Source organism: Aspergillus tubingensis (assembly GCF_013340325.1).
Source record: "Aspergillus tubingensis WU-2223L DNA, scaffold_7, whole genome shotgun sequence".
Classification (NCBI taxonomy): Eukaryota; Fungi; Ascomycota; class Eurotiomycetes; order Eurotiales; family Aspergillaceae; genus Aspergillus; species Aspergillus tubingensis.
Genome location: NW_023336281.1, coordinates 3,047,002 through 3,073,686, shown reverse-complemented (window position 1 = coordinate 3,073,686; position 26,685 = coordinate 3,047,002). Strand labels below are relative to the sequence as shown.

At 51.0% G+C, this 26,685-nt stretch overlaps 10 protein-coding genes across 10 annotated transcripts; 8 read left to right on the top strand and 2 right to left on the bottom strand.

Annotated features, from left to right (window-relative positions):
• Positions 1–1,733: 1,733 nt before the first annotated feature.
• rrg9 (mitochondrial ribosome assembly protein RRG9) lies at positions 1,734–2,588 on the top strand (the record flags this gene model as incomplete). The annotated part of the gene is made up of 1 exon (XM_035501084.1): positions 1,734–2,588. One exon carries the CDS (start codon positions 1,734–1,736, stop codon positions 2,586–2,588), a length of 855 nt encoding a protein of 284 aa, XP_035356977.1.
• Positions 2,589–3,281: 693 nt separating this feature from the next.
• On the top strand, positions 3,282–5,855 carry AtWU_05973 (putative intracellular protein transport protein (Sat1); the record flags this gene model as incomplete). The annotated part of the gene is made up of 3 exons (XM_035501083.1): positions 3,282–3,813; positions 3,880–4,923; positions 4,978–5,855. The coding sequence occupies 3 exons, from the start codon at positions 3,282–3,284 to the stop codon at positions 5,853–5,855; spliced, it is 2,454 nt and encodes an 817-aa protein (XP_035356976.1).
• Positions 5,856–6,754: 899 nt separating this feature from the next.
• Positions 6,755–7,841, top strand: AtWU_05972 (Mob1/phocein family protein; the record flags this gene model as incomplete). The annotated part of the gene is made up of 4 exons (XM_035501082.1): positions 6,755–7,148; positions 7,223–7,316; positions 7,375–7,508; positions 7,600–7,841. 4 exons carry the CDS (start codon positions 6,755–6,757, stop codon positions 7,839–7,841), a joined length of 864 nt encoding a protein of 287 aa, XP_035356975.1.
• A 436-nt stretch (positions 7,842–8,277) lies between these two features.
• On the top strand, positions 8,278–9,309 carry AtWU_05971 (F1F0 ATP synthase subunit 5; the record flags this gene model as incomplete). The annotated part of the gene is made up of 4 exons (XM_035501081.1): positions 8,278–8,445; positions 8,676–8,990; positions 9,050–9,139; positions 9,196–9,309. The coding sequence occupies 4 exons, from the start codon at positions 8,278–8,280 to the stop codon at positions 9,307–9,309; spliced, it is 687 nt and encodes a 228-aa protein (XP_035356974.1).
• A 529-nt stretch (positions 9,310–9,838) lies between these two features.
• AtWU_05970 (cyclopropane-fatty-acyl-phospholipid synthase) lies at positions 9,839–11,578 on the top strand (the record flags this gene model as incomplete). The annotated part of the gene is made up of 4 exons (XM_035501080.1): positions 9,839–9,955; positions 10,030–11,153; positions 11,215–11,323; positions 11,396–11,578. 4 exons carry the CDS (start codon positions 9,839–9,841, stop codon positions 11,576–11,578), a joined length of 1,533 nt encoding a protein of 510 aa, XP_035356973.1.
• A 648-nt stretch (positions 11,579–12,226) lies between these two features.
• Positions 12,227–15,819, bottom strand: AtWU_05969 (uncharacterized protein; the record flags this gene model as incomplete). The annotated part of the gene is made up of 9 exons (XM_035501079.1): positions 12,227–12,599; positions 12,660–13,445; positions 13,499–13,595; positions 13,647–15,093; positions 15,159–15,258; positions 15,314–15,431; positions 15,490–15,512; positions 15,601–15,616; positions 15,696–15,819. The coding sequence occupies 9 exons, from the start codon at positions 15,817–15,819 to the stop codon at positions 12,227–12,229; spliced, it is 3,084 nt and encodes a 1,027-aa protein (XP_035356972.1).
• Positions 15,820–18,047: 2,228 nt separating this feature from the next.
• AtWU_05968 (uncharacterized protein) lies at positions 18,048–18,657 on the bottom strand (the record flags this gene model as incomplete). The annotated part of the gene is made up of 4 exons (XM_035501078.1): positions 18,048–18,139; positions 18,206–18,363; positions 18,457–18,546; positions 18,611–18,657. 4 exons carry the CDS (start codon positions 18,655–18,657, stop codon positions 18,048–18,050), a joined length of 387 nt encoding a protein of 128 aa, XP_035356971.1.
• Positions 18,658–21,407: 2,750 nt separating this feature from the next.
• Positions 21,408–22,270, top strand: AtWU_05967 (dienelactone hydrolase; the record flags this gene model as incomplete). Its single annotated transcript, XM_035501077.1, has 3 exons — positions 21,408–21,550; positions 21,603–21,858; positions 21,914–22,270. The coding sequence occupies 3 exons, from the start codon at positions 21,408–21,410 to the stop codon at positions 22,268–22,270; spliced, it is 756 nt and encodes a 251-aa protein (XP_035356970.1).
• A 668-nt stretch (positions 22,271–22,938) lies between these two features.
• On the top strand, positions 22,939–24,338 carry AtWU_05966 (putative MFS monocarboxylate transporter; the record flags this gene model as incomplete). Its single annotated transcript, XM_035501076.1, has 2 exons — positions 22,939–23,187; positions 23,244–24,338. 2 exons carry the CDS (start codon positions 22,939–22,941, stop codon positions 24,336–24,338), a joined length of 1,344 nt encoding a protein of 447 aa, XP_035356969.1.
• Positions 24,339–24,800: 462 nt separating this feature from the next.
• Positions 24,801–26,378, top strand: AtWU_05965 (ankyrin repeat domain-containing protein; the record flags this gene model as incomplete). The annotated part of the gene is made up of 2 exons (XM_035501075.1): positions 24,801–24,909; positions 24,967–26,378. 2 exons carry the CDS (start codon positions 24,801–24,803, stop codon positions 26,376–26,378), a joined length of 1,521 nt encoding a protein of 506 aa, XP_035356968.1.
• Positions 26,379–26,685: the final 307 nt, after the last annotated feature.

Below are 26,685 nucleotides of genomic sequence, written 5' to 3'. Positions count from 1 at the left end.
AAATACTGTATGGCTCTCAACGGCCCTGGTTTCGGGGAAAGAGCCGCAGGTCAAGCGAGGAAGGAGAAAGTGTGGAATATCGAGGAGCCTTGCTTATGAGCGACGGAACTTTTCGGTCGGGAGGGACGAGGAATTCGGTGTCGACAGCAAAGTCTCTTTTCGTTCTCTGTATATGATTTTTCTTTTTCTCCTTGTGCGTGGATGGCGGCGAAGAGGCTGGTGTGAAGACAGAATGAAAAGGCGGCGGAGATCGGGGAGAAGGACGAAAGGACCGGCGAAGGAGGGGGGGCAGGAATCAAAATAAATACAATGGCTCTAAATGAATGACTAGGTCAGATGGTCAAGAGAAAGGAGCGAGGGAGAGAAGAGAATGTAGGGAAGGGATGATTGAGGCCTTGACGAAGCCAAAGGCAGAATGTGGGCGAGGTGAGCCAGATAAACACAGAGCTCCCAGCTTGATCACCACCAGCACCACCACAACCATAACATTCCACGGGCGGAGAGCCGGAAAATGATGGACGAACCCTTGGCGCTGGGCTGCTTCTAGTCGTGTTTAGCTTCGGGAAAGCTAAATTCGGGGACACTTGAGAGATCCCGTCGAGCTGATCCAAGATCCTAGACGATCATCCCTGATCCGGTGGGGAGAAGAAGCGAGAGCTGCTGCCAGTCACGGCTGTGGGATAAGAAGGTGAGATGGTGGTTACTCCCACCACCACGTCTTCCCACTGTGTTGTATGTGTCTCCTCCCATCATGTCTTGCCCACTGATCGGGCCAACCTCCCGGCGAGATTGGGAATGAAAGTTGAGAGGCTTGATCGACCTCCTCACAGGGCATCAAGTGGCCCCGGCTTGGTGGGGATCTGCTAATTCCTTCTGGGTTCTTTTGACTTGTCGCGAGTCATCATCGTCCATGACACAGCCAATTCATCCTTCTTCCCACTGCCATGCGTGGACTGTTATCAGTTGGTAGTGGAAAGAAGAAGAAAATATTATCTGAAACATATTAAATAAATAGCCAATTTGTACCGCAACTGCCAGTCAAGGCGAGGATGAAATTCGGGTTACAATCCGGTCCGTAACCTTTGGCACTAACGAAAGTTGTACTTGTTACATGCTGTATGGCACGCCGACTAGTGCGGCACAAGGGGACAAAGAGATGGAGATTAAGGCAGACAATCCGCTTGGGTAGCCTTGACTTTTAGGCCAATCGTGATCAAACGGGATATTACGGTGTACGCCTTCAATTTGCACCAATTAGCCCCTTACCCGGGTAAAGAAGGGAATCGAATTATTAGAGACATCTAGTCATTTAGATCTTGAATATTTGTCCAGTCCCTCAACAGCCATCCTCGTGCGTATAATTAATATTAATAGATGGGTGGAGCGTTGTATCGTATCGGGCCAACCTCGATATGGCTTCCAAAAGGGTAGAGCGACTAATCTCCGCTCTGGAACTGCTCATGCTCTTTATTGTGATAGTTATTACTTATTAGGGCAACTGACTGGTCTTTCCAGGCTTGCTTCTCTCCACCGCTCCTTCTACTTTGACAGGTCTGCTTCCTCCCTGGGGCTTGAATACTTGGTCACATGATCTTTATGCCTCAGGCTCTAGTTGTTCTAGGCCTCTTCCAGAAGTCTCTCTGCAGTTGCAAGTCTCTTAGTGTCCGGGAGAATTTCCCCAGCTTCCATCTCTCTCTTTTATTCAAGGAACTTTGTTCTGTTAAGTCTTTACTATGGCAGGTTTCTGCGCTTCATCCCTCAGACTCTCCCTCCCAAATGTCTTGCGAAATGCTCTCCGTTCAGAAATCGCCTCGGACGTCCATCAGGGTCCCGCATCTCGGAGAATCCTCTCCATAGCGCCTCTTTCTCATAGCAGATGCAAAACGCAACGACGGAACTTCAGCGCCTCTATCAATCCTCAGCTTTGCCAATCCGCGCCATATCTATCAGCACATGACTCCTCCTCCTCCGCCGCCTCAGCTCCTTCTAATACCGCGCCGCTGGAAAGCCCAGAAAATAAACCATCTGCATCGACCGAAGCAAATGCATCGCCAGAAGTGGATGACTCCAAAACTAGCCATGTGGACTCCATAAGTGAGACACCTACCTCCGATACATTTACCGATAAGAAGCCTACCAAATCGTCTCGATCGAAGAAACGTTCACGCCATGAAGAACCCCCTTCCAATCCCATGGCCCAGAAGAAACCGGAGAAATGGCAGATTCATAAACAAGCCCTGAAAGAGAAATTTAAAGAGGGATGGAACCCTCCAAAGAAGCTTTCTCCCGATGCGCTGGAGGGTATTCGGCACCTTCACGCGGTCGCACCGGAAAAGTTCACTACACCAGTTCTTGCGGAAGAATTTAAGGTCTCACCGGAGGCAATTCGGCGGATATTGAAGAGCAAATGGAGGCCTTCTGAGCCCGAAATTGAAGACCGACGGAAGAGATGGGAGAAGCGACATGATCGAATTTGGGGCCATTTATCGGAACTCGGCCTACGACCAAGTACGAAGCGCACCCGAGAATTGACAGACGCAAAGCAACTGCTCTATGGCAATAAGGAGAAGAAAGGGGGAAAGGCGTAAGTAATGATGGACGGGCCTGTACCGGCAGTCACCATGTATATTATCACATGTACTATACGAGCTATATATCTTGTTTGTATTAAATAGCATAGAAGAGGCGTTGTGGATTGAATTTGTGGAGAATTTGCTTCTTTTCTTTGTTCTCCGAAAGCTTTCTCAAGTCCTCCGATCCGAGGTTGTATGGCCAGGAAGCCGTCATTTGTAACATACAGTTTCACAAAAGTGAGAGTGATTTGCGGGGATAAAGGGATCCTCCAGCCGGAACTAGACAATGGATATAGATCAACTTTGCTTTTCTCCGGACTGGAAGAAGATCCTAACCGGGAGTCCGACAGCATATCTATCATATGTCGAGGGGCACAGCTTCTCTACGTGGTTCGTCATGGGATTGCAATTCCCTCCCGTCGGCCGTAGTGCACCACCAACCACCACCAGCGCGTCCTCACCCCGACAAGAACGTTATGGCACCCGCTCTGTGTCCTTCCTCCCTCCACATCCTCCAACGATTATGGCTTACACGATTTAATGGTATGCCCTAGCTGGCGTTGATTACCCTTTCTCTCAGTGTATCATATTTGCCAATCTTTACTTCAGCCCTCGTTCTGGTGGCGGCTGGTACCCGCCATCTACCCCGGACCTTCGTGATTCTTGTCTGCGGTCACCCGCCCACATGGTGGCCTTGCGATCGTCGCCATGCCCTCAGACATCCAGGTTTTCGTGAAATGGAAGGATCAAACGATATTCGCCGGGGAAGATGTGGAATGTATCATTACCTTCAAGAACGTTGCGGAGACGAACGGAGAACCCCGGAACGGGGGGCAGTCCTCGCATCAGAGACATCCATCGCGAGCTACCAGCTCACATTCAGAGTCACTGTTTTCGCTCAGGTCACCTCAGAAATTCTTCTTCAGTCCACACCGCCGCTCATACTCTAGCGTATCCAAGAAGAGCCCGTCGCATCGCCCGTCCTCATCAGTGAGCTCACCGTTGATCGGTTCTCACAGCTTTCCGCCCCCGTCCACCCCTCGCAGCGGTCCACCTGCTGGTGGAAAGCACAAACGCTCAGTATCTATTCTTTCTATCGATAGCGAAACAACAGGAGAACCGACTCCAAGAACATCCTCGCAGTTCAGTCGGTCGAGGCCGGTTAGGGGCCATGGGCGCGCCGCGAGTCTACAGGTTCTTCCGAGGAGGAATGAGTTCTATGAGGATTCGTTTGCAAAAGGTACCTTCAATGAATAGCGCGATCGGGGATTGATCGATCGTCAGGCTGACTACAGTCAATTGCTAGCAGGACGCAACACGTACCGTGGCTTTCCACCCCCGGAGTCCCCGGTCACTTCTTCTCCTGGAAACCCACGGATAGACATCGATGATGTAGGAGGACCTACTTCCCAGCCCTCATTTGAGTCACCTCGTACACCTGCGCGTCGGCCTCAATTACCACCCATCGAGTTCAAGTTTCCACCTTCGCCGGGGACTGATCCCCAGTCTCGCCCTACTCTATCACCTCTCGCAACACCCTTCGAAGAGGGTCCTGGACAGACAAAGCCCAATGGAAGGGAATCGGCCACATTAGCTGCCCCGGGCCATTTGCCTCAACTCACCAGGATCATGTCGACCTCCAGCCTCACTGGTAGTCATAGAAGCAGCAACGAGTATAACTCTGTCAGCGACAATTCTTCAGAAACTCTGCAATCCGAGTACACCAACTACTCAATGGCGATGCCGCGCCAGAATATCCCTCGTCACGCGCGACACATGTCGAGTATTGAGTCTCCGGGAGTAATGCCCAAGAGCCAGACTCTACTCATGGGCTATGCCCAGATCAGTGCATCTTTCACTGTTGACGGTTCGCTGATTCATCAGTCACATTTCGAGGAAGTGAAGCGAAAAGGTGTTGTCGGTGGTGCGGGGTCTGCGCCGGGTATGAACAGCGGGAAACCGGCTATGAACAGCGATAAGAACCGCAAAGGCGGCGGTTTCTGGGGCGCCTTCAAATGGAATGCGATCGAAGAGTCTCTGAGTGGTTTACTCTCCAATAATGAGTTGGATGGCCTACGAGATATGCGAGGAGTTTCGTCTTCGAAGTCCATACCATTGCTGTCTACTACCCAGTCCCTTCTCTTCGTGGACCTACGACTGGCACCGGGAGAAGAGCAGTCTTACTCCTTTACGTTTACCCTGCCATCGGGTCTTCCAGCCAGCCATAAGGGGAAAGCTATTAAGATCTCTTACAATCTCGTCATCGGTACACAACGGCCGAGTGGCCATCATGAACCCCAACGGGTCAACCGTATCAGTATACCCTTCCGCGTGTTCAGCGGCGTCAATGGTGAGCTTGCCGTCGTTTCTCTTGGTATCAAACTGTCACTAATCTCTTCAATAGGCCATGGGGAGATAATGGGTCATGACCTGATGAGCCCGTATGTACTCCTTCGCGACGAGGCGCGAGTGCAGAAGGTTGGCCCTACCCCGCCGCCGGCAGCCAAGCCCAAAAGCATCAGTGGGCCGACGTGGACGTCAGCCCCAGATTTCTTGTCCTATGTGGATGACATCCTGGAGCAGAGTGCACGCCAGAATTCACTGCAACCGCCTGAAGTGACGCCCGAGAAGCGCGCAAGTCGCGACACATCTACCGGGCACCTCACTTGCAAGGACGCTATTGATCTTGCCATTCTCCGAAGCAACCAGGCGCTCGGTTCCTCGCGCAGTCCTAACCGGTTTGAGATTGCCCGAGACGGGCGCCGAATTGCTGTCGTGGTACTCAACCGTCCGGCGCACAGGCTAGGCGAAACCATCATCGCCACCGTCAACTTTGCAGACGCGGCACTTCCCTGCTACGCCCTGCGGGCGACATTAGAAAGCTCAGAGAGAGTGGCAGGACATCTAGCGGTGCGATCAAACGCCAGCATCCGTCGTGCGACTCGAAAGATCCATGCCTCCTATTTTGAAAACACCCTGTATGCAACGCGCGTTGTTTTCAGTCCGGCTGTTCCGGTATCGGCGACGCCGACCGTCATAACCACGGGGGTAAATCATGAGTGGGAATTACGGTTCGAGTTTGTCACTAGCAGTATCCACGATGGTTCAGCCCCTTCGGGAGCGCGGCTGCTCGAAACCGTATCGGAAGACGATCGCGGGCGCATCATGTCCGCGTTAGAGAACTTGGGCTGCGAATCGTTCGAAATCGCCATCCCTATCACGGTTTACGGAGAGACAGTCCGGGAGCGATTGCCCGAGGAGAATGAAGGATACTCTATATGAATCATGTCTGGGATAGCTTGGCGCATTCATTAACAAGCCACATCTATTGTTCCATCAGTCAGTCGTCTTCTAAATGGTTCACCGACCCGGCGGAGGGTTTTGTTTTGCTATGACGGCGAATACGACGGCCACAGCAGACTTGAAGACTCCTAGGTACCATCTAATATTTTTCACAATTCCAACAATTTATGCCATCAAGCGGCAGCCTACCTACGTAATAAGATTGAAGAATATCCACTACAACCTTGACGATGTAATAAAGGACCGGTTTCCTTGCGGCTGGCTGATGTCGCCGGGGCAACGGACGGGGCGATTGCCACCCTGGACGCTGCAGCACCCATGGATCCGGTCCTTGGGGGGGGGAGGTTCCGCTTGTGGGATCGTGGAGAAGGCAGGCCGGAAATGCGATCGATATAGATCGCCCTTCATCGCCCCTCCTTTGCAGTTGTGTGTGTTCCTTGTGCTTTGTTTTCATTTCCTGAGATTGTTGTCGCGCCTGTCTGCACTTGGTCAGAGCGGCTCCATCTCTGATACTCCAACTTTCGCCTCCTACTACCCTCTTGTCCCTCCACTCATTCCGCCGGCCGGTCTATTGCTTCCCCATCATCGGCGCGTGCTACTATTGTCCTGATTCAGGTATCCCTAAAGAGGTAAGACATTAAGACATTAAGGATCACTTTTGGCCAGATTTTCTCACTGTTGAGCCCGTAAACTTGACTGACAGGCGCTGACTTGGTTGGCATCGGCATGCAGGCGCATTCTTCCAACGGAACTCTACACAACACCTCTTTTTGACCACGAACACCGGAGAAGCGCCCGTGGCTTTGTATTTGATTGAAGGGAGGAACCAGAAGGAAAGAAAAGAAATTCGCAAGGAGATGGCATCCTTCATCACAACCATGTCTGTCCCCATCCTTTCTGTTACTGCTTTGTCCGATGTTGGACAGCCTGCCCCGCCATCCTCATCTTCTCCCCAACCTTCGCTCCCCTCCTCTCCGTCCATCATCTCCCCTTCAGTTTGCTATGGCACCGTTCAAACTTTCCCTGGTCCCTTCTCTGAGCCCCCCTCATATCTATCCCCGGCAGTACGCGCCCTGAAATATGATCCCGCTGGACTGACACCTCCCAGCAACGCTCGGACCCGAGCTCCCTTCAAGCCGCGGTCGGCAGCCAAGGGCACCACTAGCTATCAACTGAGACAGTTCGCAGAAGCAACCCTGGGAAGTGGAAGCTTGCGGAAGGCTGTGAAGCTTCCAGAAGGCGAGGATTTAAATGAGTGGCTTGCAGTAAATGGTAAAGTTACTCTGAAGGCTTGCAGCAGCCGTATCATCAAAGCCATGCTAACAGTTTGGTCCAACGTGCAACAGTGGTCGACTTCTACAACCAGATCAACCTGCTCTATGGCGCGATCACAGAATTCTGTTCTCCGCAATCATGTCCGGAAATGAAGGCAACTGATGAGTACGGAGCTATCCCCGATACCGGTCAAGGCAATGTAGTGCTGACGATGGACGTCCAGATTCGAATATCTCTGGCAAGATTCGGAAAATTACAAGCGACCAACGAAGATGTCGGCCCCAGAATATATCGAACATCTGATGAGTTGGGTACAAAGCAGTATCGACAACGAACAGATTTTCCCCAGCAGGCTTGGTAAGTCACGGCTTGAGAGAGTGCCTTAAGAGCAGACTACGTAAACTACGGTTGCAGTGAGCAGGCGCTAATATAATATGCTACCTCACAGGTGTTCCCTTCCCCAAGGTGTTCCCGAGCCTCGTGCGCCAGATCTTTAAGCGGATGTATCGCGTATATGCGCACATTTACTGCCACCACTACCCGGTTGTGGTCCATCTCGGACTGGAGCCTCATTTAAATACCAGCTTCAAGCATTACGTGCTCTTCATTGACGAGCACCGTCTGGCCAGCGGGAAGGATTTCTGGGGTCCGTTGGGAGATCTTGTGGATAGCATGCTGCGCAGTGACTAGAGATCAGATCGGTCGAATGGCTAAACGACCATGAAGAAAAGAGGTTGAGAGGATGGCGTTTCGGGTGTTGGCATTCGGGAGGGCGCATTTCACTCGTAGAGGCAGTCTGGCGTTACATAGCGTGTGCGACTGTAATTTGCATTTTGAGACACGAATCAAGGAATGAAGTCTGGAGAATTGTTCCCAAGTATAGCACCGCAATCACGATAAGATCTTCAAGGATCAAGTCACTCGCAGTAGTGGATAGCCGAAAACCCGGCGTGTGCGGGATCTCACGTGACCGCTAGCCGGCAGAAGTTGGACGTCGCCCGTCCATCCCAAAGCACGACGAACCACCAGCCCGTTGCTGCTCGCTCAATCCCCTCCCCGACGCCCCGTCCGTCTCGCATTTAATCTCTCCTCCTCTCCTCCTCGAGGTCTCCGTCTCCAGATCACCATGTTCTCCGTTCGCGTCGCCCGTGCCGGCCTCCGTGCCACCGCCCAGCAGTTCTCCGTGCCTCGCACTGCCGCCGTCAACGGTCTGAGGACCTATGCCACCCCGGCCCAGGATGTCAAGCCTCCTGTCTCCCTGTTCGGTGTTGACGGCACCTATGCCACCGCTCTGGTATGCGATACCGTGTTCCTACCCGTTGGTTGCTAGTTGTGGCTCTTGAGGTTCCCTTGATTCAATGGCACGGAAGAAAGGAAGAAACAAGAAAGAGGGGGAAAAGGCGGACGGGAGACCTAAGAAAACAAAAACAGAGATTCCCACGTTCTAGCAACCTCATGATCCCAGAACTGGACAACTTCAGGAAAGCTCCCTGGCTAACCGATCGTTTGCGTTTCTCTGTATAGTTCACTGCCTCTGCCAAGTCCGCCAGCCTCGACCAGACCTCCAAGGCTCTCGCCAGCCTCGGTCAGACCCTCAAGGCCGACCGCAAGCTGACCACCATCATCTCCGCCCCTACCCTCACTGTCGCCGACAAGCAGCAGATCGTCCAGGAGCTGCAGAAGGTTGCCGGTGCCGACAAGGGCGACATCCTCAAGAACTTCCTCGCTACTCTGGCTGAGAACAACCGTCTCGGTCTCCTCGAGGGTATCTGCGACAAGTTCTCCACCCTCATGGGTGCTCACCGTGGTGAGATTGAGCTGAACATCACCAGTGCTCAGGTACTTTCTTCTTTCGGGATTTTATATTGTGGGGCTTTATACTGATTGTTGGGAAACAGGAGCTCGACACCAAGACTGTCAACCGTCTCGAGAAGGCCGTTTCCAAATCCGAGTTCAGCCAGGGCAAGAAGCTCAAGGTTGTCACCAAGGTACATTATCCTTTATATCACGATTTACGCTATGTATACTCATATGTTCAAAACAGGTCGACCCCGAGCTCGTCGGCGGTCTGGTTGTTGAGATCGGTGACCGCACCATCGACCTCAGCGTCTCCTCCAAGATTGCCAAGCTCAACAAGGCCCTCACCGACGCTTTGTAAATTACCTAAAGAATCCACCTAAAACACAAGAGGGATGCACATGTTCACATTAGGCGTCTCTTGAGCTTCCATATTTAGTTTATATCAACTCCCTGTACCCCTACCGAATCGATCTACCTCATTCATCCTCTACATTTCTTGCTAGCATGAGCTCTAGTTCTGGAGTCGAATAGACAGAATTGAGTTTTATATCACCCATTTTGGCAGAACATACATACTGTGCGGGCTCTCACTAGTAGTTTGACAGCTGAATACCTAATATCTGTAAATTACTGTACTATTTATTGTAACATTTAAAATATCCGATCAAAGAGTAATTTATGCAGCAGCTACGAAGAAAAGTGCGCTTTGAAGGGGGATTCAGTTTGGTTGTGTTCGGGGCCCGCGGGCAACTGGGGACACGGCACGGGACGATCGACGCGGCATCCTAACGTATGAAACAAGTGTCCTCCCTTCAGATGTCCTTTCTTCCTCTCCTCGTCTCCAGTCCCCCAACCAAGATAACCCGTGACCAGGGTATCAATTGACCATGACGACCAAATCTAAAGATGTCGAGCTATCCGACGACATCCAATGGATCGAAACTCCCGCTCAAGCTCCTCCCAAGTTTGAAACCGGCGAGAGCTGTGGAATCGCCCTGACCAATGTCAGTCAATTCCTCCATCCCCATTGCTGGCGTATTGCCCACCTGTCCAAAACCATGCTGACTTCTTCCCAAAGGCCAAGAGCATTAACAATCCTCCCCTGCCAGCAGATGGTCCTGGAAACGAGAGCTTCTCCAACCTCCTGTTGGGCGGCGCCATCATCGGAGTCCCTGGCTTTCTGACCTACCTGCTCGGTGGTGGAAAGAAAACCTTCATCTTCTTCACTCTCGTAACCGTTCTCCCTGTCCTCGTGGCCTTCTGGACCTACACCTCCACCTTCAGCCCCCGCACCAACGAGAAAGTCAAGCTCCCCGGTCGCCCCGTTGAGCACTACATTACCTTCAAGCGCGACGAAGACCGTGCGAAATGGAGCGGACGCAACAAGATCCCCATGCAGACCTTTTCGGAAATGTACCTGGACGGCCTGGTTGACTTCAATGGCGATGTTCTCGAGATCCTGGAATACCGCCACGACTGGGCCAGCTTCGCCTTCACTATGGACCTGTTCAAGTTCATCGTCGGCACCTTCTTTGTCGATGTGCTCTTCCACACCAAGGCCCAGGACGAGGAACAAATCCGTCCTAACTACGATCGGGGTAACGACCACTACGCCTGGTTCCTTGGCCCTCGCATGATCTACACCTCCGGAATCATCTCCGACCCCGATCGTGAAGAAACCCTCGAGGAACTGCAGGATAACAAGATGGCCGTTGTTTGCGAGAAGATCGGCCTCAAGGAAGGCGAGACCATGCTGGACATTGGCTGCGGCTGGGGTACCCTGGCCAAGTTCGCCAGTCTTAACTACGGCGCAAAGGTGACCGGTCTCACCATTGCTGAGAACCAGACTGCCTGGGGTAACGATGCTCTCCGTAAGGCCGGCATCTCCGAGGAACAGAGCCGCATTGTCTGCATGGATTACCGTGACATCCCCCGCACGAAGTACGACAAGATCACTCAGCTGGAAATGGGCGAGCACGTCGGTATTCGCAAGCTTACTGGATTCTTCCGCCAATGCTATGACATGCTTGACGATGATGGATGCATGTATGTGCAGCTTTCGGGTTTGAGACAGGCTTGGCAGTATGAGGATTTCATCTGGGGTCTGTATCTGAACAAGTACATCTTCCGTGGTGCCGACGCTTCTACTCCCCTCTGGTACTACGTGAAGTGTCTTGAAGGAGCTGGCTTCGAAGTCAAGGGGTAAGCCACCATTCCTAAACCCCGTCCTCCAAACAAACACTAACATCAACTCTGTGATTAGTATCGACACCGTCGGCGTCCACTACTCGGGCACCCTCTGGAGATGGTACCGCAACTGGGTCGGCAACATCGAGGCCATCAAGGCCAAGTACGGTCCCAGATGGTACAGAGTGCGTATACCCTTCCCCTCTACTTCTTAATCTCATCGCAACACATCTAACCCCAATTTTCAACTATAATAGATCTGGGAACTCTTCCTCGCCTGGTCCGTCATCGCCTCCCGCCAAGGCTCCGCAACCTGCTACCAAATGGTGGTGGTCAAGAACCTGAACTCGACGCACCGTATCAGCGGATTGGCCAGCCAGTTCGGTCTTATGGGCGCCCTCGCTAAGAGCCGGGAGGCGGGCAAGTCCCGTCTGCCTTAGAAGACCTTGGATAGATTCGTCTCTGTGAGATGATCACCAATCTATAAGCGATTGGGTTGAACGGATACGTAATGTTACGTTATGTATGAAATATGTTCATGAAATATGAGGTGGATGGTGGACAGATGGTGCTTTGGATATGAATGTGATAGAAAGATATGATTTATGCACTATGACCTATCATTTCAAGGATTTTCGCAGCGCTAATCAGTTTACTTACTGGATGTGGTTGGCGTCTGCGATGGGGGTTAGTATGTATTAGGAATATGGGAAGAAAGATTTGTTATGATTAGATAGATATTTTAGATGAAATGGAATGAATTCTGGTAGAGATAGATCTTCCTAGGTACTGGCAGTACTACTTAGTAGTAGACTAGGAGTTCTCTGAGAACTACTACTTTAGGAGTTTCACAATAGTGGTATTTTTCAGTTTCGGTGCTTCGGAAACGCAGTCATCAAAATTGAGACACCCAGTTATAGTGGTAGGGAGTATACGCTGGTATTTAGCCCATGATGTTGTGAAGTTTCAACGAATATATAATCATCTACATCGTCTACAACCTATGTATCCACAACCATTACTAACATGGAACCTTATCATCGCACTATATCATCTCCCGTGCAAGTCTCCCTCCTCTAGTGTATCGCTCAATGTCCATTCGGGACTCGATCAGCCTGTGCTTCAAACTCGTCCTCATACGCTCCCATCGATGCCCGACTGCGGACACGTTCCAACTGACTCTCCACGTACTGCGAGACATGTTCGTCATCTCCAAGTCCCAGACCTGACTCGCCGAGTTTCTCATCGTCATCCAAAGCGGATTCTGGCCCAGGTGTGCTACGACCCGTAAAAGCAGACTCAAAGTCACTGCGGTTTCCGATCGACCGGCTGGTGGATGAGCGGCGCACGCTGGGGCGACGGCTCCCGCGTGGTCGCGCCGTCCGTGAAAAGATGTCATCAAAGTAGTGCGATGCTGCTGCGAATGGCGAACGCGGGGTCTGCGGAACTCGGCAGTTGATTCTATTGAGTCGGTTAGAATAAGTACTATAAAGGGACATTGATTAGTGTCGCATAGCTTACCCCGTATCGTGAATGATCTTAGCGATCAACCCGGTCCATCCACACTGGTGAGATGCTCCCAGACCCCGACCAGTGTCTCCGTCGAAGTACTCATGGAACCACATGTAGTCTTTCCAGTGCTCATCGAAGTCGAGAAGGTCGGAGCCATTGTAGACGGCACGACGACCTTCGTCGTTGCGCGCAAACAAGTGTTGTAGCCGGTGCTGGATCTCCTCCGCCACATGTCCCAGATGCATATACTCTCCAGAGCCCGTGGGACACTCCACCTTAAAGGAGTCGCCGTAGAACATGTAGAATCGTAGCAGAGACTCGACGAGCAGGAAATTGACACATAACCAGACCGGTCCCCGCCAGTTGCTGTTACCGCCAAAGAGAGCGCTGTCAGACTCACCAGGAACATAGCTGACTCGGAACATCTGGCCATTCACCTCCATAGAGTATGGATGTTCCTCATGGTGCTTGGACATGGATCGAATGCCGTGCTCGGAAAGAAATTCCGTCTCGTCAAGCATCCTTTTGAGGATTTGCTCCAGGCGGCTCTTGCTCACGAGAGACAGGAGGAGCCGTTCATCCTTGCCACGGTGCTTCATGCTGGCGATATTGCGCTCTGCCACGTCTTGCCGGTTCTCAACAAACCACTCCAATCGCTTCTTGAAGGAGGGGAACTTGTTGATCAACTCGGGTTCGAGGGTGAGAACAGCGTACAGAGGTATCAGGCCAACGAGGGACCGGACGGGAAGCTGTTGTGTCCAAGGATCACCATAGGAAATTGCGTCGTAGTAAAATCTACCCAGAGTAAGCAATTGATAGATATATAAGTAGAGGTAGACACGGCTTACCCATCATCCTCATTCCAAAGGGACGTCTCCTGCCCCCCGGACTTGAATGTCATGGCATCACTGATCAAAATGAAATGCTCGAAAAACTTAGATGCAACTGTGCGTCCTTTGTTAGCCGACGAAAGTCTTGAAAATATAGTATGCTTACTGTCTTCGTAGATCCGCCGGTGCTTGGCAAGTTCGAGAGCAATATTCAGCATGCACAGGCAGTAAAATGCCATCCAGCCTGTACTATCAGCCTGCTCTAGGACACCCCCGGTAGGAAGAGGCTCCGATCTGTTGAATAGCCCAATATTATCGAGGCCCAGGAAGCCACCCTCAAAGACATTTTTACCCTCAGAGTCCTTGCGGTTGACCCACCATGTAAAATTGAGCAACAACTTCTGGAAGACTCGTTCCAGGAAATCAAGATCCTGCCGGCCATACATCTTCCGCTCGATCTTGAATGTCCGGAACGTGGCCCACGCGTGGACCGGTGGGTTCACATCACCAAAGTTCCATTCGTACGCTGAGAGCTGCCCGTTCGGATGCATGTACCATTCACGGGTGAGAAGGTCCAGCTGTTTCTTCGCAAAATCAGGGTCTATCATGGCCAGCGGAATGCAATGGAAAGCCGTATCCCATGCACAGAAGAATGGATATTCCCAAGAATCAGGCATTGAGAGAATGTCTTCCATGTACAAGTGCTTCCACTGCTGGTTCCGAACATGCTTCCTACCCGGTGGGGGTGGGATGAGACCGGGGTCACCATTTGACCACTGATCCCACACGAAATGATAGAATTGTTTATTCCACAACATGCCAGAAAATGCCTGTCGCTGGATGTTGCGTAGATCATCGCTCATGGGAAGCGGGCTGATGTGGTAATAGAAGTCGTCTGCCTCGGTCCTGCGTTCATCGATGACATTATCGAGGACCTCTTCATCCAAAAATGTACCCCTTTTCCGCGAAAATTTGAATCGAACGACAGCGCATTCTCCAGGAGGAATTCCTTCACCCTCATTGAAGGCGTACCAGGCACCGAACTTGGTACCCTTGTTCGCAGGGTTGACTGTGTCCTTTTCTCCATTGACAATGAGGCGATGGAAGGCGTCCTTCACATATGGCTGACTGTTCTTGGTGTTCCACAACAGTTCGTTATTCGTCTCGTTCTCTGTGAACATCATTTGAGGGAATACATCGTCCTGACCGTCACCAACAGGCGGCGAGGGGGCGAACTGCACATATCGCTCCCCAAGTTTATGATGAGATGTTTTGGCTATCATGGGATGCACCTTCTCAACAGATGGTTTCTCTTTCTGATCTTCATAGCCCCAGGACCAGGTGTTACGGAACCAAACATGAGGGATGATGTGTAACGGGGCAGGCTCTGGTCCTCGGTTGTAGGCGATGATACGGAAGAGCAGTTCTTCCTCATCGTCTTCTTCTTTCGCTGTTTCGATAAAGATATCCCAGTATCGGTTGTCGTCGAAGATTCCAGTATCAAGAATCTGATACTCGCGGTCTTGCCTTGAGCGTTTGCCATTCTCTTCCACGAGTTCCTTGTACGGAAACTTCTTCTGGGGATACTTGTAGAGATATTTCATGTAGGAATGCTGAGAGCGCAATGGAGTCAGAAGGGCCGCGGGATCCGTCCACCTTGGAGAATTGAAGCACAAACCGTCGGGGTATTATCAACGTGGAAATGAGCTTCCTTGATGCTTTCGCCATGGTTACCTTGAGGATTCGACAACCCGAATAGGCGCTCCTTCAGAAAGTCGCTAGACCAGGGTGAGCTTGAGATCCAATTAGTCGTCACGGGGTAGCCCAACGTACTCTTTCTCGTTCCAGAATGCAAAGGCAATGTTCTGCAGGTTGTGGGTATCTGAGACACCGGCAATTCCGTCCTCGCCCCAGCGGAAGGTCCTAGACCGCGCATGATCATGAGAGAAGTCTAGACATCACTTGATCAGCCCTGGCCGCGCGGCACACATGTGAGTTGAGGGACTTACAGCTCCAAGCATCTCCATTCTCCCTGATCATTGATGAAACAGAAGAATCAGTAAATGTCGCTTGCTTTCTAGTCCAGACACCGAATGAGTGTGGATGAATTGAAGACTTACGAGTAATCCTCGCGAACTGCGGGGCATCAAGGATGGTCATTAGTCCAGATACTTTCCAGCGCGACTCGGATAAGACAGGTAGTAGAGAAGCATACCAGTAGCCCATTGCCTCTCTGCCACATACGGCCCCCATCGTTTCCAGTACCGCGAGTGTTCACGGTCCTCTCTCAGGCGACGCTCTTCTTGGGATACGTACTCGTGCTTATCAATGAGCACCATGATGGGATTAAGGTATGCTGAGTTGTTCAAGTGGATGAAGAAGAAGACCAGCTCCAAAGAAACAATTGCGCGGAAGAAAGAACAACGAAGGAATTAAGGAGTCCGAGATATGGAGGGGAGGAGAGACGGAAGAAAAAGCCTGATAAGAGACGAAGGGGAAGGAAGAGCAGGGCCGGGATGAGGGGTTGGGAAAGGCGCAAGAGAGGAACAGGGAATGACCGGGAGCTCAGGGACCAGTGGCTGACATGGTAGGTCGCACCGACGCAGCTCCTGCAGGACACTTCACAGTTCAGAGCTCAGTTATCTATCGTTTTGGGGGGTCTGGACCGTTGCTCGGGCGCTTTCTGTCTGGGGGGAGTTCCAAGGTCCGGGGGATGATTCTGACATCATTGGTCCTACCCCGAGGAGATCATGAAGTGAAGCTGGTTGATAATGCAATTTTAGGTTTTCATTTCCACTCGGGGCCGATATTGATAGAATCCGAGAGGATTAATTTGATTTAGAGTGGTATGAAAGAAATTGCTTGAACGATTCAAAATAGCATCCTGTCTTGTTGATGTTTTCCTTCTTCTGCTGCTGCGCTCAGATACCCTTTTCCGTTGCCACCTCAAGACTCAGGCCACTATACTGGCCGCCCTGCAAACCCAACGGATACCATACATACTATACTGTACAGTACGGGTTTGGTATCATCATGCAGGCCCGGCATCGCCATATTCGGCTAGCAGATCAGATGACAGGCCAGCATCTATTAGAAATGTCGTGCTTCGCCGGACTTTGGCTTGCAGATGCTGATGGTGAAACAATTAACATGTCCTGCAGCCCACCCGCCTCACTAAAGTCAAGTTTGTTGACAATATTAATGTCAGGACAGGCAGCTGTCAATGTGGTCACACCCACGCCAAGACGACGAGATTGTTTGCTGGCAGCCCTGTTCGCAGCAGATCATCCAAGTAGTCCTCTCATGCATCTGATAACCATCGCTAGTACCTAGTCGAAGACCAGACCCTCCCCTCGGAAATTCTTCCATTGGGAGACAGAGATGTACGGTCTTCGCTGAATCGACCGCGCTCCTCTTCTTTAGGTAGACGCGTCATATTGGAGGTCCGAGCAGCGAGGACAACCTGCAAACTTCATTCTTGCGTACAGAGAAACGTGATGTAGACGATGGCCTGTAGGCGTGAAGGGTATAGCCGGACGCTCTTCGACAACAAATGAAGGTGCATTGTATGTTTACCTCTTTTCTTGTATCGCTCGAGGAGAAGAAATCGGTACAAGTACAAGTGGCGGCATTGCTAGTAGCAGAGGATGTTTGCAGTCCGAATAGGAACAATTCCTTCAATAGTCCAAGGGAAGGGGCAAACGCTGTTGGCGGATGGCCCGCGATAGGGCAAGAAAATCCTCCGCTAGTGGCATTAACGTGGCCTGGCTTAACTACCCCACCTTCATGCTCGCCTCAAGTCCAATATTGACAAGATGATGTGCGCTTTGCAGCCACACGTTGTCGGCCCAATTTGTGATGCGGTCTGCATCAGGCCAGTGGGAAGCTTTCAACTTGCAGCGATGCGACCGCATCGGCTTTCATTGACTGATATCAGATTCTATATTGCATACAGCTGTCCTATATTGGCACCAGATATGCTGCACTGTGCATGGAAACCTGCGCGTATTTCGGCACGCTATCGAGTTTGATCTATTGACCACCCCTCACCCGCCTGATATAGGTGTGCAAAGAATGAGGTTCAAACATGACACCCTAATACAACCGCATTACGTGGCCGACATGGATGCCGGTCTTTCGCTTTCGCTATATTGAGACACAAATGCCAGAAATTTGAAGACCAAATAAATGCCAACATATTGACTGTGTAAACAATATTTAACGCCAAATCTGACTGGACGACAAGCTCGACTGTCTCTCCAAAACTTTCGAAGACTGGGATGGCCCGCACAGAGGCGGATGTGGTCACCACCCAATACATCAGGGGAGGGAGCGACAAGTGAGCCGCGCCGGCGTTGTTTCCCCTCCAAGCCTTGATCGGCGTTGACGTGGTGGAGGGAAGCAATGACGGAGCGTCCAAGCCAACAGAACCGATTTCTCCAAACATGCCCGCCAAATGAGGATATATAAAAGATGAAAGCAGTGAAGTCGAATCCGTAATCTCCCATCCCAAACCTTGACCCAAATTATATGCTGATAATAACCGACCCCGGCCCGTCAAAGGCAGTCATGAGTTGCGGCCCTGACCACGCTGTTGTTCGTCGCCGCTGGAGTATTGGCCGGCGGAATCCGTAGGGGATGTCGATGCTGAGGTGGATGCTGCAACCAAGCGCTGTCAGCAACACTGACGACCGTGGCAGATATTGTCCAGCTGGGAATTCTCACCTGACTGGTAGAACCGGTCCCCTCGTTGCGCCGAAGGAGACCTTGTGTTGTTGCCGTCGAGGACCAAAGACTGTCGGGCTTTGAGGCGTTCCTCAGCTTCCCGGATCCTAGCCTGAAGCTGTTCTAATTCTCGCTCCTGAATCATCATTTGGTGTCTCCTATGGTTGACAGGCTTGTCAGTTTCGCCGCATCGACACAAGCTTAGAAGCGAGACAAGATCGCAAATCATCAACAACCCAAGTGGAACCTACTTTTGATCGATGGTCTGTGAAAGGTGATTGACATCGGAATCAAGCGAAAAGGCGCTATCCAGCGCGGTTGAGAAGGCTTGTGCCATGGTCCTGCCACGTCTTGGTCAACACCAACGTTGGGGAGAGAAGAAGGTCGCAAGAGAGGAGAACGAACGACTGTGGACGGTTCTTGGGCTTCCATTCTTGATCGATGTCCGACATTTTGTTTAGTGGTTGTCAAGGGCGTTGGTTATGGAGCACTGGTATGGAGGATCGAAGCGAAAGGGGGGTAAGATGAATGCGAGAAGGTTAGGAAGGGGGGGAAAAGGAGTATGTGAAATGAAGTCCAAGACGTGGGAAGGAGTTTAGAAGCGCGCGCGTCAAGAACGGAACAGGGGGTTATTAAGTGGATATGATAGCACGGACGGGGTGGACCTTGCGCTCAGAGTATTCGAGAGTGGACAAGGCGAGGAAGAAAAATCACCGAAGATTCGAAGAAATTGATTATATAGAAGCTTTGATGACGGAGACCAGGACCGGCCGGGATCTAAGTAATAACTATAAAAGGGGGCAGCGAGGACTCGAGCGATGGCTGGAGGGGGAAATCGGCAAAATTGCGGACGCCGTCGCACTACTGGAGACCGGGCAGGTAGGGAGGGACCACTTTTGGGTTATTGAGTCCGATGGGGATGGATGGATAATGACAGGGGCTGCACGATCGGCGGGGATGACGATGGCAAGCGCTGGGGGGAAAGATGGAGGTGGGATGCAGGGCCGTCCGCGGCTTTAATTTCGTCGCAGGTAAAGAAGCAGCCGTCGAAAGGCGATGGAAGCGATGGCGAAGAAAGAAGGAGAGTGATGGAAGGATAGACGGAGGGTGCTGGGTGTCAGGTCTGTGTCAAAGAATAGTCAATTTAGGTAAGTTGAAACTCATCCATGGGTGGTTCGGGTGCTCCATGATTGCCTTTGAAGGTAAATAGTGCAGCTCCATCCTGCTCACTAGTTGGGCGGTAGTGGAATTGCATCGTCCACTCTGCCTGGAAGGTGCCCCTGAATCCCGTCCCATCCTTCCATGACGGAGCCGCAACCAATGGGAAATTATACTGTCACGTGAGAGCGGATCTGCCCCTGTTTTGAGTCTTTGTGAGGGCCACTCACCATGACTGCCTTGCTGCCACCCCCCCGCCCCTCTTTATTGCCACCCGGCCACTCGCTTCTTTCCTATTGCAGATCCCAGTGCCATCAATCTATACACCTTGTTGCACGACGCCGTTTTTAATTTTAAACCCTGAAACATTGCAACTACGGTGGCCATACTATACTATCTCCTCACGGGGCCTTTCCACACGGGCTTATGGACTGTCAGTATCAACGTCCGCGTCTTCCTATGCATGCCCTTTTAATCACATCCTGATCGTGATCGGCCTTGGAAGAGTTGCTTTTTCCTTGGATGTGCCCATTAGAGATACTCGCATAGGTAGTGACCAATAAAGACTGCCAAAGACACCAATTTTGGTACACCACTCCAGCTATTGATATTTACATGTCAAATTTCTAGCAAAGCAAGCTCCAGAAGATCGCAACCTTACCGTTTAGCCCATCGCGATTATGCATGTCACTTACGAGAGCGGCCACTAATGCGGTGATCCCTATTCTTCCCTCTCAGCTTGGTTCTGCTTGCCAGAAATAGAATAGGACTCGGCTTGTACGCGGAGTCGGAGTCAGCTCAACTGCAAGTATGAATGAGCTAGCTCCTATTTTGCATTCCAGGAAGGGTTTGGTAGCATCTGGCGTTTCAGGCACCGATGCTCAGTTTGGGATATTACATCGATCTGTCTTTGATCTGTCTATAGGCCTGGTCCAGAGTATTTATAGCTGGGACGATCGGTTTACATATCACAGATGTGCTGCAAGACGTCCGTGTGTACCTGCATATAACTATTTTCGGATTGCACAACATTCTTCCTCACCAAGTTCATCGGGCTGACTATGGGCAGCCTGCTATTACAAAACTTACTACGGAGCACCCAGAAACTATCGCATAATGACCTTGCTCGGAATATAGACTCCTTTCCCCTTGTTTGGTACAGGAAAACGAAGAGAAACTCGGCCCGAAGACATGCACGAAGCCGAACCTCCAATCCAGCAGGGCAGCGGCTACATATCTGGAAGTTGGCAAAACTTTGGTGACCTGATTCACAGAACACCCGCTGAATATGTGGCCAACATCATGGTTACTGAATCAGGTGACGAGTAAGTCTTATTAAAATGCCGCACGCTGCGCGGATCCGACGGCAAATCCTGAAGGATGCAACAAAAGAGGGTCTCTAAAACATCAAACTAAGTCCGGGTGGAAGGTAACATCAATCATGTATAGCTAATCGTGAAGCAATCCTCTGGTGATACCGACGGCCTGCCATGCGAGTGTACTCTCCATTCATCCTCTATCAATATGAGTACCTGGTATTTTTGACTGGATTAATCACACCTGAGCCCCGAGCTTACCTTGACCAGGCTTCATTTTTGAACATATTTCTTTTACGGTAGGCTTGATTCTCAATGTAGCTATAAACGAATTAGATCCTTTTGGTGATACCGTATGGATGTAGAAGCTGTGTTTCTCGCTCATCTGCGTTGTATGCGTTGCTGCGCATCAAAGCCTCGGGAATGTATGATACGGACGGCATGCCGGTGAGCAGCTCCGCTTCCAACTTTCGCAGTAGATGTGGCTGGTCTATGTTGGGATAAATCCTACTCAGTGATCTAGGCTGAGAGAAGCTAGCTTAACCATGGAATTAACATCATCTCGGACATAACGGATAAGTACCTCCGAGCATGTCGGAGGTGGCAGCTCATGCCCCGCTATTTAGTCCCCTTCCCCTCATCCCTCCGGTCAACATTGCTGTCATTTTTCACAGCTCAATACTCCAAGTTTCTTTTCGGCCCACAGCATAAATCGTCGATAAGCAATCATGGCATCCCTCCCCGCTGGAAGCTGCTGTTACCAAGGCGTCAAGCACGAAGGTGAAGCCAAGGGTAGCTTCTCGCAGCTCAACGATTTCGAGATCTACACCAGCTCTCCTGCTGACAAGTCCACCGAGAATGGTATCTTGGTGTATGTACTGCCTTTAGCAATGCCCCAAACAGATCAAACTAACAAAAGGAAGCATCACGGATGTGATCGGCCATCGATTCATCAACGCCCAGCTCATTGCCGACCAGTTTGCTGCCAATGGCTACTTCGTTATGATGCCTGACCTCTTCGATAACGACGCCATCCCTCTCAACCGCCCTGACGGCTTTGATATCATGGCATGGAAGGGTGGCGCATACCACAAGGACAAGAAGCCCCATACTCCCGAGGTCGTCGATCCCATCATCGAGGCATGCATCAAGGAGATGAGGACCAAGTATGGATGCAAGGTATGGCTTCCACGAGTGAGTTGAAGTGACTCAGAAAGATATTAACATCTATCAGAAAATCGGTGCCGTGGGTTACTGCTTCGGTGGCAAGTACGTTGTGCGCCATCTCCGCCCCGGCCAGATCGATGCTGGATACACCGCCCACCCTTCCTTCGTCGAGTCGGAGGAGCTGAAGGCCATCAAGGGCCCTCTGGCTATTGCTGCTGCAGAGACTGATGCTATCTTCCCCGCTGAGAAGCGCCATGAATCCGAAGAGATCCTGAAGGACTCGGGTCTCCCTTACCAGATCAACCTTTACAGCGGCGTTGCGCACGGCTTTGCTGTCCGTGGAGACCCTGCCAACCGCACGGTGCAGTATGCTAAGGAGAATGCTTTCTTGCAGGCTGTCCAGTGGTTCAAGGAGCACTTGTAGTGGTGTGGACTTTGTCTAAGATAACCTACCTGAAATGGGAGATATGATGACTTCAATGGAATGTAGGCTATATGGCAATTTATATCAAAAAATGTTAGACCTTCTCAATCTATGTCAATCGATTTTATTCGAAAAAATATGTGACGCGCCACTATCATAGAACACTGATACTCGAAGATAGTCTTCGCGTTAAATCCCCAATCTCAGGTAAAGCAGAACTAGGACATTTTCCACTTGCCGCATAGCTTGACGTTGAAATAACCTCTTCAGAGTACTACTTCGGTTCTCTATATTCAAAAGTATACTTCCGCTAGCTATGAGTTATAGTAAGGCCAATATTGCGCAAAAAGCATAGTACAATGCAGAAGACGCTAGCATCTATTCCACCAATGGGGGCTGTGAACGGGAGCATGTCAATGATAGGGCGTCGCTGACATGGCCCAAGCGCAGTTCACAGTACCTGATCAATATAAGATAGGTTTTTCTGTTGATTTCAATCTTTGAGGATAGGGGATAGGAAATACTTATACAGAAATTACTCGTTCAATCCGGTTACCCAGACTACATACTTTCTGCATTTATGCATGCCGTCTAAACATACTATGATATAGGAAATCGCTCTTCTTCACTTTCAATTGCATACTATCTTTTTTGTCATAGTATCCATCATGGTCAGACTATCAGGCCAGGAAGATTTTCCTAACGAAAAACCCCATGATCCAACAAACCAGTCTTCTGCCTCTCTCCCACCCATCGATCACGGCAAAGATGCCTGGTTCTTCCTCGCCGCCTGCTTTGTCATGGAAGCCCTAGTCTGGGGGTTCGCCTTCACCTACGGTGTCTTCCAAGACTACTACAGCACACTCCCCATGTTCCAAAACTCCAACAACATCGCCATCATCGGTACATGCGCAATGGTAAGTCAGCCTTTTCATCCCTCTCCCCCCAAACTAACACAAGCACCCCAAAACAGGGAATAATGTACCTCGACCTCCCCATAATCTTCACCCTCTACCGCACCTACCCTCACTACCAACGTTTGGGCTGCGCCCTCGGCGTCCTAACCATGTGTCTCTCACTGGGCCTCTCCTCCCTCTCCACAACCACCACCCACCTGATCATCTCCCAAGGCATCTTCTATGCCATCGGCGGAAGCATCGCCTACTCGCCCTGCATCCTCCTAATGGAAGACTGGTTCGACCAACGCCGAGGCTTCGCCTTCGGCGTCATGTGGGCCGGCACCGGTCTAGGCGGCGCGATCCTCCCCATCGTCATGGAGACGCTCCTCGATCGATACGGATTCCGGATAGCGTTGCGCGGGTTCGCAGTCGTGCTCTTCGTGCTGACAGCCCCGTTAGTCTGGTTCGTTAAGCCTAGAGTGCCGCCTGCATTGCGGAATAGTACCGACCCAGCACAACAGCAACAACAATCACCACGACCACGACTCACGGAGATCCGATTCCTCTGGACCTCAGGAACATTCCTCCTCTTCGAGCTATTCAACATGATCGAAGCCGTGGGGTACTTCCTCCCGTCTATCTACCTACCTTCATATGCAAGAGCCATCGGCGTCTCGTCTGGCAGTTTGGAAGCTCTCACGGTGATATTATTTAACGTTGCGTCCGTGGTAGGGTGCGTAGTCATGGGGGCTATTATCGACCGGTGGGATGTGACGACCTGCATTCTAGTCTCGACTGTGGGATCGACCGTGGGTGTGTTTCTGATCTGGGGGTTTAGTGTTTCGATTGGTCCGTTGTTTGTCTTTGCTATCGTGTATGGGCTTTTTGCAGGCTCGTATACGAGTACTTGGCCGGGCATTATGAGGGAGGTGGTCAGGAAGGATGGTGCCGCTGAGTCGAGTATGGTGTTCGCTTGTTTGGCGGCTGGTAGGGGTGTTGGGAATATTGTCTCCGGACCGTTGAGTGAGGCGTTGTTGGAGGGGATGCCCTGGGCTGGGGAGTTGGGGTTCGGGTTTGGGTCTGGGTATGGTAGTTTGATTGTTTTTACGGGCGTGACGGGGTTGGTCGGGGGTGGGAGTTGGGTTGTTAGGAGGGTGGGGTGGTTGTGATTGCTATGTAGGGAAGATCAGTAAGGATAAAAGTATGTATGTTTTTTTTGAGTTGTTGTGGATGTGTAGATGGATGTTTACATGGATGGATTGTTGGTTGTCATTGTATAGTAGCTTCAGCTGGTCTGTGGCTATACGTCTCCTACATGGTCAGCCTTATTTGGAACAGTGCCATTTTCACATGTCACAACACCATCAAATAGGAGTTGACATGGAATTAATCGCTTCTATCCCTGACTAGTAGCCAACTGGTCACTTTACTGTTGTGGCTGACTACTACTAGTAGCAATTACTACGGACCCTTCCGCCCCAATGTCAGCCCGATTCCTGATATAGTTAACGTTAACATCTACTCTGCACTAGCTTCTTTATCTTGGGCAGAGAATCTCAGCCCGTACTTCGACTCAACACCAGAAAACAACGAACAGAAGCCACAAAAGTCATCATTACTTTGAGATAAGAATGCGTTCTACAAAGACATACCTCCCCACAGAAATACTCCGCCAGATCATCCACCACCTCCTACCTCAACTGTATCTGCCGGAGTTGTTGCGTGCGAGAAAAGTGAATAGTGCGTGACGACCATCCAGTAATTCTCCCAGGAGGATCAAAACTGACAGAATAGCAGGCCTCTTTAATGAAGAGATCATCAACTATCTCATAAATGGCGAGGATCTGGAAGAGTTATTTACTTTCTTGACTAAAGAGAAACTGGACTCATCACCATGGGGTACTTTTCCTGATCGACTGAAACGGCTTTACCTGCAGCGAAAGTTACGAGAGCATTCGCACAGACCGTGTGCTTTTACGTATTTCGTGCAGGAGGTGATAGAGTACCAGTTGGGGGATGCTCCTGCGTTGGAGGACAAGGATAAATTGACTGAGGGTTTGATTGATGTGGCGATAGCGGGGAACAACGATCCATCAAACATGTTCCATAGCCTGGTATGTCAGTGGTGGATTGATAAAGTGAACGACAGGTTCAATGAGCCGATTGAAAAGTCGATGCCGATTATCTTGGCCTGTATGGCTATCTTACGGGGGGACTGTGCGGAACTGAGTACAGCACTGCGGAACGGTTTGGATCCACAGCAGCCATGTCTACGATTTGGGGTCATCCCGATAAGTGTCGCAGCTCAAAGAGGGAACAGAGAGATCGCTAAAACTATGGTGGAGCATGGATGTTCCATGTGGTACACCTGGATCTATAGAATCCCCATGAGTGCTTTGGCCATGGCTGCGATATCTCGGAACACAGAGGCGCTGGGATTATGGCTTGAGCATCATCACCAAGAGGAACACGCTGACCCTACTAAGCCATTTTATGTATGCAGGCAAGCATTAGAGAAATTGGCGCGCAGGGGCGATGTAGAGCTGATGGAGTTCTTTGTGGAGCGGTATCCCCGGGTATTGAATGATCTCCTGAGGCCGTTGCGGCTGGCTGTTTGCTTCACACAGTTTGCAGCGGTGCGATGGCTGTTTGCTCGTCTCAGCGCTCCTCTTACACCTGAACAGGGTAGACTGTTGCTGCTCAGCGCTATGGAAGGCCCCTGCGCCTGGCAGCGAATATCACAGATGGTGCAGCTGCTTCTGGAACTTGGAGTTAGTCCAAATGGGGAGTCTCGGCATAGGACGCCATTGCAAAAGGCCGTGATAGCTGGACAAGAAGAGATTGCCGAGATACTGTTGCAGTATGGAGCGGATGTAAATGAATATCATCCGCGTAGCGCGACAGTGGGTAGACAAGCCCCGCTGATGTTAGCCGTCCGGCAACGGTCTGTGTCTATGGTTCGGCTGCTCTTGAGAAACGGAGCAAATCGAACATATGTCATGAAGCGCAAAAGGTACACGATCCATAAAAATGGGGGACAAGTCCAAAATATGGAAAATGCGCTGATTGGGCTTGGATGGGAGGAAGAGCAGGTGAGGAGAGATGAAGGCTGGGACTACTGGGTGCTCTCGGAAAAGCTGCCGCCAGTGACACCGAAGCAGGAAAACAAGTCCGGCGTGCCCGGAAAGGCATTCCAGTCCCCCACGTGACCCAAGAGCAGCCAGCTCCCGTTTGGGGGAAGAAACGAAAGGGGAGGGACTCCCATTCTGGAGGAAACAGAGTCCTTTCCTCCCGGTGAATTGCCCGCAAAGGTGATGCCATCCCATCCCCATCCCATCCTATCCCTCCCCCCGTCCGTCCCCTTCAGCCATCCATCCCCAGTCCCCGTCATCTCGCCTATCCTTTCCATCACTCTTTATTCACGATCCCATTACCGCTGTACGTAATTCAAATTTAGCTTCTTTTTTTCCAATCCCACGGCCTCCCTTTCGCGACTCTATCGCGTTCTCCATCCTT